The following is a 14,248-nucleotide window of genomic DNA, read 5'->3' on the forward strand; positions in this document are numbered from 1 at the left end:
CGAAAATAAGAAAGAAACAAACCACTTTAGAAAGACTTAAGGGGTTATATACCTTTTTTTTTTCAAAAAAACGAAAAATTTTTTTTTGCTGAATCCTAAAGTATATCCCCTAGAGAACATTTTCCCAAATTTTTGAAGAGATCCGAATAATAGTTCGATAGAAAAACAGCGTTTTGAGGGGCGGTTCGTCACTCTTTGTAACGCAACGTAAAACTTTGAATGCGATTATCTCAAAGTCGTTTTTTTCCAAAAGTGCCTTTGCTGTGACCGCGATTGCACAAGAACTATTTGATCGATCTTCTTCAATTTTTTTTTTAATATTCGTAATGATTGTGCCGAGTTCGTCATTGAATCAGTTTTTATGCGCCAATTTCGATTTTGCAGATAAGAAATTTTTAATAAAATTTTTAGAGCTCGAAAAATCAATTTTTTGAAAAAATTGTTACTGTATGCAGAAAAAACCAAATATTCTTGAAGTAATTCAATGACGAACTAGAAATAATACTAAACTAATAAAATTTTTTTGGTTTATTGATTTTAGTTGACCCGCTGGACTTCCATCGTGGTCACCGCAAGCCGCTATAAAAAAAAAGGGTTATGAGAGAATTGCCATAACTTCGAAAGTTATATATATTTTTTTAAGATTAAACGTTTATTGTGTCTATAAAAACATGTACTATCAATAAATAATAACCTCAGTATCATAAAATAATTGCTTCACACCTGAAAAAAAATCCAAAGTTCCCTCTTTTTTTCGCTCAAAAAGGTATATAACCCCTTAACAAAGACAAAGCGTTTTTTGTAATGAAGATTAAGGGCTGATTAAAGCAATTTCGCGCAGGCCGAATGTTTTATATCTGGCATTTAACGGCCTTTGATAATATGCACTTAATACTTGGGTAATCCCCACGTTTTGTGCGCCGCATTTAATATCCTTGTAATAATTTATGTACAACTTCAAACTCTTATTTGTCTTGCTCCAACACACTCTCTCTCGGTGGACATAATTAACTCAATTTAATCACTTTGCCGAGCTCGCAGCTTTAGTGCGCCACTTTATGTGTTTTAGTGGGGTTTTTTTTTCGGAGGGTTTTTTCTTGTTTCCCGGCGACCTTCTGGCATTGACCACTCTTGGTGGAGGGAAAGGGGAAGGGGAAGGGGGATAAGGGGATTTTCGGGTGGCCTCTGGACCAATCTCACATATTCGGCCAAACGCGAATGGCAGCTGCGCTTTGCCCTTTTCATGTTAATTTCCAGCGTACAAACCCAAATGGCTTTATATTTTCCCCCTCCCTTCTCACTCTTTTCCTCCTGCTGTTGCATATGTTGTGTGTCCGAGTGTGTGTGTTCGAGTGTGTGTGTTCGAGTGTGTGTGCCGGGTCTGGTGTGTGTGGGTAGCAATTTTTCATCATTAATTATGGCGTCGCTGGCCGAGTGTGAGTGTGTGGCAGTGTGTGTGCCAAACATCAGTCAGTTACAGGAGGCAAAAGACCATTAGGACATCCCAGTCATCGGCCAAGCTGGTTGAGATGTCACTCACACACGCACACGGCGAAAAATGCGGATAATTCCCAGGATCGACTTTAGAAATTTCATTACCCAATGAACCTATTGCTGAGGAAGGTCTAAAAAAAAGCGTATTCTAAAGTTACAATTCATAACCAACTAATTATCGTTTTCTGGCATCAAACGATATAAACCTTAACATATTTTTAATGCTAAGATGCAAAAAACAAGCCAAAATAAGCCGAAAATAAATTTAAGATGTTTGTTCCCCAACATACTTTAAAATATTGTCCATCCATAAATACGTTTCCTTCTTGTGTTATCAAAATAGTTACTGAAAAGTCATGAACGAGAATCTTATCAACAGAAAATACAAATAAAAAGAATGTAGTACGAAGGTCATTTTTTTAATTTTAAAGAGCTTACACCATTGAACAAGTGATTAAAAAACTTTGATACAAAAATTAAAGGATATGGTAGCGTTGATTTTTATCAAAGGATTAATATTAATTAAAAGAACAATATTGGCAAAAAATTGCAAGCCTGCAGAGTGGTCCACAAGGATGATTTATTTCCAGTGCACGCACACTTGGATGTTGTCAACTCGTGTGGCAGCAACGCCGTCCCCGTTTTTTCACTTTTCCCCGCCATTGTTACTGTTGATTATTTCATGCGCTTTCTCCGCCCGCGCATTTTTATGCGCATTTTATGTTTGTATTTGTATGAAAAGAAAAACCCAGACTCCCGAAAAAAACAGCAGCAGCAGCGGAGAATAAAGGAGGGAATATTTTTATGATCCCCACAGACTCCCCTAATCACTCACTCCCTTGTAATTGCTTCGCACACCGCACTCTTACATAATAATAATAAAATGAATTATAAAATAAAGTCACCTTTCTGCACCGACTCGAGACATTTTGTTAGCCAGCTGCCGCAGAATTTAATGTGGCAACGACACTCAAAAATTGACATTAGCAGCAGGCATACGACGAAACCATAAAAACATAACAAATGGCCGGCCATAATGTGTGTCCTTAAACTGTCACTAAATCGATAAATTTTCATAATGGCCGGGCCATTTAAATATTTAGCCGAAATGTTGGGGCGAAACCCCTTTTCGGAACTCCTTGCCTCGCCAGCGCCTTCTTATTGTGTCAGGATTAATAAAATTACCCAGGACCAGCGCATAGATAGCGAAAGGGGCGGGGTTTTTTAAGTGGGGTGGTGGGGGGTGGCTAGGAGTGGGGTGGGGGCTTTACATCAACGCAAGGGCACGCACACACACAACTCGAGGTGGACTCGACATCGTTGACGGGGTGGCGACATAGTCGTCTTAAATGTCTCCATGCCAGGCTTGAGTAGCCTCAGCGAGCTGAAAAGGAAAACAGGACAAGAAACATGCATGCCGAGAAAAATAGTGACACTTTAAAACCATAAACATAATATATGACCATATCGTTTTGGGTACTTAACCATATAAATCAAATGACCTGAGAAACAAGAACAGACATTGCCGTTTTAAAATCTAGAGGTTGTATGATTAAGAAACATTCTGGCTTTTTATTCATTATTTAATCTTGTAATAAAATTAATTTGATTTAGTTGTCGACATATACTTAAATCGATTTAAATTGTGTTTTTAATTAATTAAAAGTAAGCTCTTCAGAGAGATCAACAAAGTATTTTTATCTTGAAAAACATCCCAGTGTTTGGCTCTTGATTAAATTATGTTTTGAATAACATTTGTAATGTTCAAATTGAATGATATATAGAGAAGCCTCCCCTAAAAAAGTAGAGTAGTACTATAGGCCCGAATTTTTTTCTGGGTGTAGAAGAGGGGTAGCAGGCCCGAGAAGACCAAGGGGGTGGGGACGGCGGGTGGAAAGAGGTTGCCACTCACGCAGGCCCAGTTAAGTGTGCGTGTTCAAGGATGCATTTTTGTGCCCAGGAAAACGACACGACACAAAACGAAACGAAACAAAGACAAAGGCATAAAAACGTGCAAAATGGGCGTGGGCGGCGCCTCTACTTTGTCCTTACCCTCCGCCACCCTCTTTCCGCCCCTCCCCTCCCCTCCATTCTCCTCCCCGCAACGCCACGCCTTCGCTGACATCCCAATTTCTCCCCCTCGAAAGAGAAGTCCCTCCGCCCGTCTTCTATAGGCTTATAAAGTGCGAGGCGAGCCAAGGCAGGAAGCCACTTGTGAAAGTTTCATGCACGCGGCCCCACTTCACACGACAGCAGTCAGCCAGGGACGGCGGGAAGGGGGGTTGGGGAGGGGTCCTCCAAGGGGGGCTGGCTAAGAAAAATACAAGAAAGCAAGCCGTCAAGGATCGAATGGAACGTTCCACGCACTCAAAGAAAGAGCGGTTTTTTGGGAAGACATTTTTACTCATTGAGGTATCTATTTAATTTTATTTTTGGAAAAGAAAGTAATAAATGTCGATGTCCACATTCACATTAAACTCGCATTCATTTTTTTTGAATCTTTAACACTAAATTTCAAAATAAAACGTTGTATTGCACACCTTATATAAGTATTATAATTATATATAATTTAATTTAAGTTTTAGTTGTAAAAAAGACTCATTTGCAATCATTGACCCGTTTGAATCATTAGCTGAATCATAATGTTATTAATTTTAAAAGTTATCAATTAACTTTTAGAAATTCTGTTGATATTTTAACGTTTTATTTTTCCCAACTCTAATATCTTAATGAAATACTGTTCTTGTAAATAAAAATTATACTCTGTTTATTAACATTGTATTTGTGATCCCTTTGACGTTAATGGTTCCAGCATTTACGCTTAATAAACGAATTACAATAAAGCCAAACTATGAAAGGAAAACTTTTTAAACGCCGTACAAAATTTAAGTTATTTTCCTTCTGGACGTCTATGAGGTATCCTGCCAACTTAACACTTGGCCAGGACGAACCGCACAAAGGCGGCGTCTTGGTCCGCCTGCAAGTGCTTGTTAGTGCGCTCGGGATTTGACGTTTCGCTGTAGCCGGGACTTAGAAGAGCCAGCTCTCTTGCAGCTCCAGCCTCAGTCGCTGAAACGGCCTCTTCATGCTGCCACGCCCCCTCGCATCCTTGCCCCCTCGTATACTTGCCCCTTATCCTGCCACCCGCGACACTCCACTGTCGTCTTAAGTTGCATTCCTTTTCGCAATTGTTCGTTCGAGGCGCTTTTGTTTTGTTGTTTCGAAATTTTTACACGAAAAAGTCATTTGAATATGCGTTGCCTACCTCCTAGGATTGAAAGTTTTGTTAGCCGTCAGCCACTTTCGCCCCCTTTGGTGAAATTGCGCCCCCTCTCGCAAAGGTTGAGGGCATGGCTTGCGGCTCCTCAGCTTTTTAGCCGAGCGCATAGACAATATAATGTTCGCCTCCATTTCCAGCCTTGACTGCAACTTGTGTATTAACAATACCGAGGGAAAACTGTAACTGAAACAGGGGCGGGGTTAACAGGAGGGGTCACGGGAGCATGGGCGGGGTTAACAGGGGGATGCAGGAGACACAGAGACAATTGTTTTCTTACTTCCGCTGACTTCAAGAGCAATTCACAGTAGTTTGTCATTCTGTCTGGCACTGAGGTCAGTTGAGGTTGAGGCAATTAAGAGATATAAGAAAGTGGGCTGGGCGAAGGGAAAGGTTAGCATTTCCATATCCTTAAGGTGACTAACTAAAGGCATCCATTTTATGTAAATATTAAGGAGTGCACGTGGCATAAAATTAGTTAAATTGGATTTGCTTTGAATTGAAGTACTTCTATGCAAGAAAGGTACTTTAAATAAAAGGTGTTCTCTCTTGGTTTTGAATTAAATATTATATATATTTTTTTCATTTTCATATTTATTTTTGTTATGTTGCATTTCTTAAGCTCCCTGACTATTGGTTTTCACTATCTGGTTTTTAACATAAAACACATATTTACATGGCCAATACAGATAGTTATTTAAATGAAGTTTCCCCGTGTGCGGTGAACCCAACCTCCTGTTGAAAAATTTTCCCATTTAGTGCAGCTGAACCTTACTCAATTTCGAGTAATCTTTGGCCTGGATATCCTGGATTCTATTTACTCTGTCCGCAACCGCAACCGAACCCTTCTCCCCGCCAGTTGGCCATTAAATGAGCTTTCGGTTACAGTTTTGGCAATTGCCTCGGGGGCGGAATGTCCTCATCATCGCCGGGCACCTGATCACTGGACATATGCTGGGACTTCTAATATTGTTATCTGCTCCCATTACAAACACACACACATGCACACACATGGGGAAACACCTTGATGTGAACTTTGACCGTTTTGGTAACTCATTTAGTTAGATTATTTACGGTAATCCAAGACGCCAGCCACAAGCCAACCGCCAACTTAACTGCAGACACTCTCCGGATGGCCAGGATGGCTCCTTTATTTTGCCGCTGCTGCTTCTGCTGCCCCTTCGGGGTAAACTACTTTCATGCCACCAGGATGAGTATCTACGGGCTAAATACATGCAAGTTGTTTTGCTAAATTGTGCGTAAGCTCAGGAGCATCCAGCAACAAGGATCTTCGGGAAAGTTTCTCAAGCTCTGCCATGCCAATTCAAATAACACTTTTATTTTGCTCTCAGTTGCCCCGCTCCCGTTGTTCCATCGCTACGGTCCTGTTTGGTACGTGTCTGCGGTGTTTGTATATGTTACACGACTGCCACGCCCCCGCCCCCGCCACCTTTCCGTGGGCTCACCTGTCGCACCTGCTCCACCCTTCCCCGATTTTTCTGCGCGGGGGAGCCTTATCCACACAGCATCATCCTTGGCTGCTGGCAGCTTGTGTGCGTGCGCTCATTAGCATTCTGAAACGGCTTTATAAAATTCAACAAGCAACCCAAGTTGCATGTTCTTTGGCCGGAGAAGGGGTTGCAGGAGGGGAGGGGGTGGATTACGGCCTCACCGCCACCCACTCTGCGGGATCCGCCACAAAACCCCCATTTCTTGTCGGATCCTGCATGTCTCTGCTGTTGCCCTTGCTGTTGCCTAGTTTCTCCTTCTTTGTCTAAGTTTAAGCACAGCGGAAAACTATCGGTCGAAATGTGTATTTATAAAATGTAAGATGTACCAAATCACCCCCAAATGGAGCCTAATAAACGACTTTAATAGAACATATAGTAAACTTCCTTGAAATTTAAGTTGTAAATCTATATTTTGGTAATTTTCTGTATAAGGGAAATTCAACTTTCTTTTATTATTTATAATGGTTCTAAGTGTCATTATAGTTTAGGGTCAATTTAAATGTTACACCTGACAATCAAAGTAGTTAAGCTTAACAAAATCAATGGATAAGGGTCAATAAACAGTTAAATCATTTTAAGCAACTTGCATTATAAAATCAAAATATAATGTAAATAAAAAGTATAATGGAAGATCGAAGAATACCTTGGTCAATTTTTGCCTGTGTATTTGTGTGTGCGTTTTTTCATTGTTGTTGCCTGCACACATTCTGTTGTTATCCTGAGCACTCCTTCCCCTTACCCCTCCCCCTTTCCCATCCCCCCTATTTCCCGTTATCTGTCTCGCTCTGCGGCTATCCTTTGCTCTGTCTTTCGTGCGGATGCCGGTCTGCCCCGAGTTGCATAAATTGAATCTGAATTTGTGAGTAAATTGCACACAGGAGACACATTATTTTTGAGTTTTGCCTTTTAAATTTGTGGCTTTTCACTTTGAGTTGCCACCCCCTTCCACCCCCCTGAACCCCCAAACGCTCCACCCCTCCGTTGAAGCTCCACAGAAATTGCAACAATCTCTGTCCTCAACTTTGTGGCACTCTCGCCCTCCGATTCGCTCGGCAATTTTGTGTGACCCACTTGAACATTGGATTGAAGTTACGCCTACCGAGGCACTCGAAGCAGCTCTCAGCCACCTCAGTGCCCCCATTGGCCACCCCTCCCACTCCCACCCACAAGAGAAGACCCCAAAGTCGCCCCCAAAGAACCCCCCAAATCACCCGTTTAAATCAATATTAATAGGTGCAGGCCTCTTTTTCGCAAATTGCACATTGCACAAATTGTTCGTCTATAAATACGATAAAATGTTTATTTAATATGTACCAGACCGTGCCAGCTGTACGAGAATCCAGAAAGCCAATGCCAGGACAACAGCAAATAATGACTTATCCATAGCACGTAGATGGGCAGGCAGCAGGCAGCAGGCAGCAGGAGCGAGGAAAACGGAAAATCAAAGACACACAGTCATAGTCACACAGGCCCGGCCAATCCTTTTCCATATGCAAATTGTTTTTATAAATTTGCAACAAGCAATTGTTTGTTACCATCGTTGTTGAATAGCAATTTGTTTGGCCAAATACCGATACAATGTCGGCAAAACAATGTCAAATGGGAAAGAAGGCAACAATTTAAGGGGATTATGAATTGCAGGGTAATCCCCTCAGAAAAAACTTTGATTTTCTCTCTCTCTCAAATTTAATACAAGCCGAAATTTAATCCTTGCTTATAAATAATTGCCCTTCGGTAAGCAATAAAATTTCAATGCAACAATTGCACGTCCGCATTATCTGTTTAACTTTCAATTACAAATGATTTAACTGACAAGTAAATTGTATGGAAAAACGCTAACAATAAAACTGTATATCAAAAGTGGGGCAGAAGGGTTGAGCACGGTTAACCAGATATGTAAATAGGGTAAGGGAAGTGGCAAGGGGTGAGTGGAAATTACTGAGAATTTCCAGGACACGCATGCACTATTCGAATCGAGTTAACTGGCTTGATATTTTAGGATCCGAGAGCATAGCATTTGCGAAGGCGATGGGCTAACATTTGTGGCTTTAATTTGGCAAATGCCTTTCAGCGTTTGCTTTGTATAATGCCATAATTAAGTTTATATTGAAATTATTACATATGAACAAATACAAAAAAGCTAACTTCTATCTGAGAAATTCACATTGCATTCATTTCTGGTTCGAAGCATTTGAGAGCAGCTAAACTAAAACTAGGAACTGAGTTTAGTATATATCCAGCTGCAAATTAATTGCTCCGCACTTGTTCCACCATTAATGACAGAGTGTTGCTTTTAGGTAGTAATTTATTTTAAGTATAGTACGTATATAGTTTCTATAAATTATCGCAAGGTCAGCGCAAAAAGGAAATTGCAAATGCAAAGGAAAATCATTTAAGGGCAACATATTCTCTTTAAAGCCCATTTCAGTTTTTCATGCTTAATATACACTTTATTTTAAATTGTATACATTTTAAATCTCAGTTTGATGTTGGCAAATGTGAAAAGGATACTTTTATATATTTCAATTATAAAATACCATATATTTAAACCATAAATTCAGTTATTTCAAACTATTATTATTTGTAACCTTATTATCCACAACTGATGAATATTTTTTCATAGCAAAATAGCATGTTGCTTTTTAATGATATAATATTTAAATTTTTAACTTGCTATGTGCCAGTAATTGAAGGCCACACAACTAATACATTCCACACTTGAGTTTTTAATATTGATTTCCATACTCGTATCTCTGCACTTTCAAATTCAGCTCAGTCATTCGAGTCGAGTAATCATTCCTGCATTAAACATTTCTATCTTGACCGTGACACACCTGAAACCGACGATATGTGTATGCAGCGAGGGTTGTTTAGCTTTCAGTTGCCGCCAGTTGACCATTGGGAGCTGGAAATGTTGGCTGGGCTTCCGTTTCTGGGCCACACGGAGTGGAATCAGGACCGTAACAATTGCCACAATTGCAATAGAATCGTCGTTAATTACTGTCTGTGCTTGCGGTTCTCGTTGGGCTCGGATTGAGTGGGTTGCTGATGGGTGGTGCAGGGTGCTACAGGGTGGGTTATGGGTGGTGTTTCGCCAGTGGTGGGCTTAAAAGAGCAAGACAAATACGAGCATGTGTCTGGGCCCGACTGAAAGAAGTTGTGAGTTGCGTTGCGAGGAGGCGAAGCATCGTTAAGCGTTGCTGCCAAGTGGCAAAACTCAAATAAACATAAACGTGCACACACAGAGGCGCCGCTTTCCAGAAGAGATGAGGGGTGACGAGGGGGTTAAAGGGGGGCAGGGGGTTCAAAGGGGGCTCTGCCACAGCCCAAAATCTCTGAGCTGGTTTGTGTTGTCTTTGGCTGTCTCGTTTCGTTTCGTTTCGTTTCGTTCGGTTGCCTTGGCATGGGAGACTCATTAAAATGCAGTGCGAGATAATAAGCATTTTAATTAAATATTTAACAAGAATAAGTTTATCACAACACGAACGAAGGGAACAGAAAGAGAGGGCAATAGCGTTGGCCAGAAAGAGACGGCGATGGCGTGTAATGGCTTGTAAGCGTCTGCCTTCGAACAGTTCGGAAAAGGGGCATTTGTGGATGGAGTGGAAATGGAAATGGAGCTGGGGAGCTGGAGAGCTGGGAAACCGGGGAACTGGGGCCTTAGACTGCTCATTTGCCCCCCGCTTTCCCCGCTCTCTCCGCTTTTCTGGCAATATTTTGATGTAATTTGAGCGCCTAATTGGCGCACGTGCTAAACTGACGATGGCAGGTTCAACTTTTCCGGGGCCAGGGCTCCGGTTTCCCTACTCCTTCCGCATTCTGCTCCTCTTTTGCTCCTCCTGTGCTTTTTTGGTCCTCGGTTCAGGTTCAGTTACTTGGCTCCTGGCTGGGGTAAATATTTGCAGAACTTCTCGCTAACCGTCTCCTGTTTACATCTCCTTCCAAATCTACTTGCAGAGGCTTCGGCTTTGTCACATTCAGCGATCCAAATAGCGTAGATAAGGTACTCACCCAAGGCACACACGAGCTGGATGGCAAAAAGGTAAATGTTACACACGAACTCTTCGCTTTTTTCGCCCCTTTTCCTCGTTACCCATTTCCCATTTTCCATTTCCCATTTCCCAAACAGAAAACTCCACTTTAACTATGCTAAATATTTGCCCAAAAGCATCATATCCCCAATATCTCCCCTCCCCTTTATTGACAGCAATTAGAAAGTCAAAGCATAACAGTGCAGCTAAAAAAGGCATACAAAACTTTTCAAAAACACCAAAAAAAAAGCAATGAGGGTCGAAACGCCAAACAATTTTTAATTAGCTGATATGACAAGCGCGATGAACATCAAATGAGCTGCAATTTTTTCCAGCTGCCTTTTGTTCAAATATCGCTTTTAATGACGTTCAACAAAGTCGATATTTAGAATTTGTATTTTGATTTTTAAAATATGCTAATAAAACACAAATAAGATAAATCCTTTTTTTTTATTTTTTCAAATAGTCATAGAGTAGACGTTTTATTTAAAAATTGTAACGTAACAATATTGAAAATTATTTATATAATTTTGCAACTTTGTGCAAAGTAAAATCATCATGCTAACAAGTCAAATGTACTCTTAACAATTATCTATAAAAAGTTATCTATAAAGTATTTTATTATCTAGTGCACACTTTCCAATCCACGTTATTAGTCAATTTTCCGCCAAGATGTCGTATCGCCATTTTATCCATTTAATTAATCAGCTTCGGCAAGCGCTGTTCATTCCCCTGCATAAATACATTTCCGAAAGCGGCTTCCTTCCGCAGTTTGTATAGGTGGAAATCGCATTTGATTAGCTCTCGACTGAGTACAGTGGACACCCCGTAATGATATACCGCACGCATTACGCATACGCCGCATTGGCATTAGCCTAATTGACTGAAGCTGGACTGTTTTGACCAGTCCGTCGGTCCGGCGGTCCAAAGTACGTCCGATCATCCTTTTATGCTTGCCAACTGTAAATAAAATGCGCAGCCAGCATTTATGTGGAATTTTTTTGAGCCGGTACCGCCAACGTTTTTGTTTTGTTTGCTCCGCCAGTGCATTTATATGCGAGGACGTGTAGTGTTTGTATCTATATGGCCACTATATACACGTCTTCCTGACTTTCGGCTGGTCAGGGATTTTCGTGTTTCCGTTTGGCTGCACAGCGACGCAAAACGAAACGAATTCATTTCATTTCGTTACGGTTTTTCGGCCTGATGTATTTCAAAAAGCCAAAAGCATCGACATCCTCCAAACCGTTCGCCAATTCGCTCGTTCGTTGGTCGCTCGGCACTCAGCGCTGATTAGTTTTAATTTTAATCTAAAAATCAATTTCCCGCCGTGCGGCTTCTCTTGTTTTTCGTCCTGCACACAGGAAATCAACACGGCAAACGGCGCAAAACAACAAAAACAACATTGAAAACAACAACCAGCCGCATGTCCTGCCTATCCTGTGACAGATTTTCCGTACCTATATATGTGCGAATTATTATCGCCAGAGGATATTGCGTTGCTTCCTTGCTCCTTCATTGGCTTAAGATACCCGGATAAATGCAACAGCAGCACTTCAGCTGCCAGGATTTAGTGCCAGCACCCTCGCTCCCTGATTTTTTTTTTTTATTTCAGCTGTCAAGTCGAGCTGTGTCCTTGCACTAATATGAAAAAGCCACAGACCGACCGGCAGGAACCGGCAGGAGCAGGAAAATCAGGGAAAGCGTGGGCGAAAGCTGCAAGATAGACCAGGCAAAAAATGCTTAAAATTGAATTTTTATGATTTTTAATTATTTTTAATGACGCTGCTTATTGGGTAGAAGCTGCTCGCCTTTTTTCTCCTTACGCCCGCTGGCCGAGCAATTTGTTACGCGTTAATTCGTGCGTGCTCAGCTTGAAGTCACCCACTAGCACCAGACACCACCCATCCACAACACCACCACCGCTACACCACCCAACCACCCAACCCACCCCCCTTGGGGCAATTTCATTTAATGTGCAGTGCAGGCTTATGCAAGATTTATGCGCAGCTATTAATATGAAGAGTTGTGCGAAATGTTCTTTTCATTTAAATGTCATTAAGCATACGATTTCCTTCGGATCTTCCATCGACTGATGCTATGTTTTCTCTCTTTTTCTTTCTCTCTCTCTCCGTCTCGCTCTCGCCCGCAGGTCGATCCCAAAGTAGCTTTTCCGCGCCGTGCACATCCAAAGGTAAGTCCCAGAGAAAAACCAAAAATATTGCTTCGTACATAAAGTAAGAAAATAAGCCAACCAGTACAAAAAATACTTTGAAGAGGATGACTAGGTTGGAAAAACCAAGCTGAAAATGTACTCTGTTGCAATTAATATTGCGGAATATAATAAATAATATATTAATAACTATCTTTATATTTGTAAGAAACACTTGATCTTTGCCTAAACTTTAATTATTCAACATTTTTTTGTTTTTATGTTTAAAGTTGTATATTAACACTTTTAACTGAAACTTTGTCAATGCTTATTATGTTATGTATTTTATTGGCAAGGTAATTAGGTATTAATTTAAATTGGCTATTCTGTGAAGGTTTTCTGCATATGTCTTTATCGAAGTATCTCATTCAAAAGGGTATAAAAATACCAAGAAAAAATCAGCAAGCCTGCGAAAAAAAACAAGAAAAAGTACCGAAAAATATCCTCGCTTTTTCGTGGTTTTCGCTGTGTGTGGTTCGAGGTGGGCTGGCAAAAGGATGTGTCATAAGTAGCAGTAAATGGCAGATGAAATTAAAAACGGAAGATGACAACAACAACAAGCCGAGCTGCCAAGACTGGGCGAAGATAACTTTGTGTCTGACAGGCGTCGGTTGCTTTGGTTGCTGCCTCCACCCACCAAACACCACCCACCGCCCACTTGAGCCACCCGCAATGCCACCTTAACACCAGCAACTCTTAAAGTGATGATGACAACAAAATTTCGGCAAAAGGCAAAGGCATAAGGGGAGCCACTGCGAAATGCTGCTGTCTGCAGCCATCGCATCCACCGCCACCTCCTCCCCTCTATTTCCCCCGCCGATTTCCCCTCTCTTTCGCCACTTGCCACACGCACATTTTCTACCGGTTAGACAGCGCGTTACAAATGTGCCTCTGTTTTTTCTGTTTTTGGGTTTTTTCTGTCCCCGTTTATGCTGGTATACTCTTTATGCAGCCAGAAATCTATTCGAATTTCTTGAGAGTTGATCGAAAAGGAAATGCGGAACGCAATGCTTATGTTTAATACCTTATGAGCAACTATTTTGATCCAATCTATTGAATCAATGGAATGGATTGTTATTACTAGTATACGTGAATTGTTTATTAAATTAAAGGTGAATAAGCTAAGCTTAAATAGTGAGGATTTTATATTATATATTATTTACCTAAAACCAAACGACTTCTTCAAGCAAATAAATTTAATGCTATAAAATTTCTATATATTTTACATCTTATGAAGTGCACAAAAATAATTGATGAATTATGTTTTTAATCCCTTTTCCCAGTTAATTTGTATATTGAAAGGTTCTCAAATAAAGAGAAAGAGATTCTTGATTAGTTCTAGAACTAAAAGCCCTAATAACAAATTAAGTGAAATACAACTAATGAGTTTATGTAATATTTTATATAATTTTGTAGCTTGTCGGCACTTATGAAGACACCCAAATATTTTTGGTGGAGTGCTGACAATTTATCGTCTGTAAAATGTTTAGAATTTCATATTTTTATCCTCCCAACAGACCCAGTATATATACCTATTCGACTAGCCTAGTTGGGTAATTTTTCCCGATTCGGCTAAACGACAAACCGCAAAGCACACCAAAAATACGCACGCAAATGGCACCCACACTCACACACACATACTGTTTCAAAGTAGACCCTCACACACACACACACACGTAAGACAAGGAAACGCAGTCGAAGGCAGCGCCTCCTGTTTCCTGCC

At 40.8% G+C, this 14,248-nt stretch overlaps 1 protein-coding gene across 6 annotated transcripts in view; it reads left to right on the top strand.

The window, feature by feature from the left end:
* LOC108099810 (RNA-binding protein Musashi homolog Rbp6) overlaps positions 1 to 14,248 on the top strand; it is a 195,971-nt gene that overhangs the window by 76,138 nt on the left and 105,585 nt on the right. For all 6 annotated transcript variants that reach the window (XM_017203436.2, XM_017203435.2, XM_043208994.1 and 3 more), the window contains 2 exons: positions 10,240 to 10,324; positions 12,466 to 12,507. In XM_017203436.2, coding sequence (XP_017058925.1) covers positions 10,240 to 10,324; positions 12,466 to 12,507 — 127 coding nt within the window. The remainder of the gene's footprint in view (positions 1 to 10,239; positions 10,325 to 12,465; positions 12,508 to 14,248) is intronic.

Source organism: Drosophila ficusphila, unplaced genomic scaffold, assembly GCF_018152265.1.
Source record: "Drosophila ficusphila isolate 14025-0441.05 unplaced genomic scaffold, ASM1815226v1 contig_106, whole genome shotgun sequence".
In the NCBI taxonomy this organism is placed as follows: Eukaryota; Metazoa; Arthropoda; class Insecta; order Diptera; family Drosophilidae; genus Drosophila; species Drosophila ficusphila.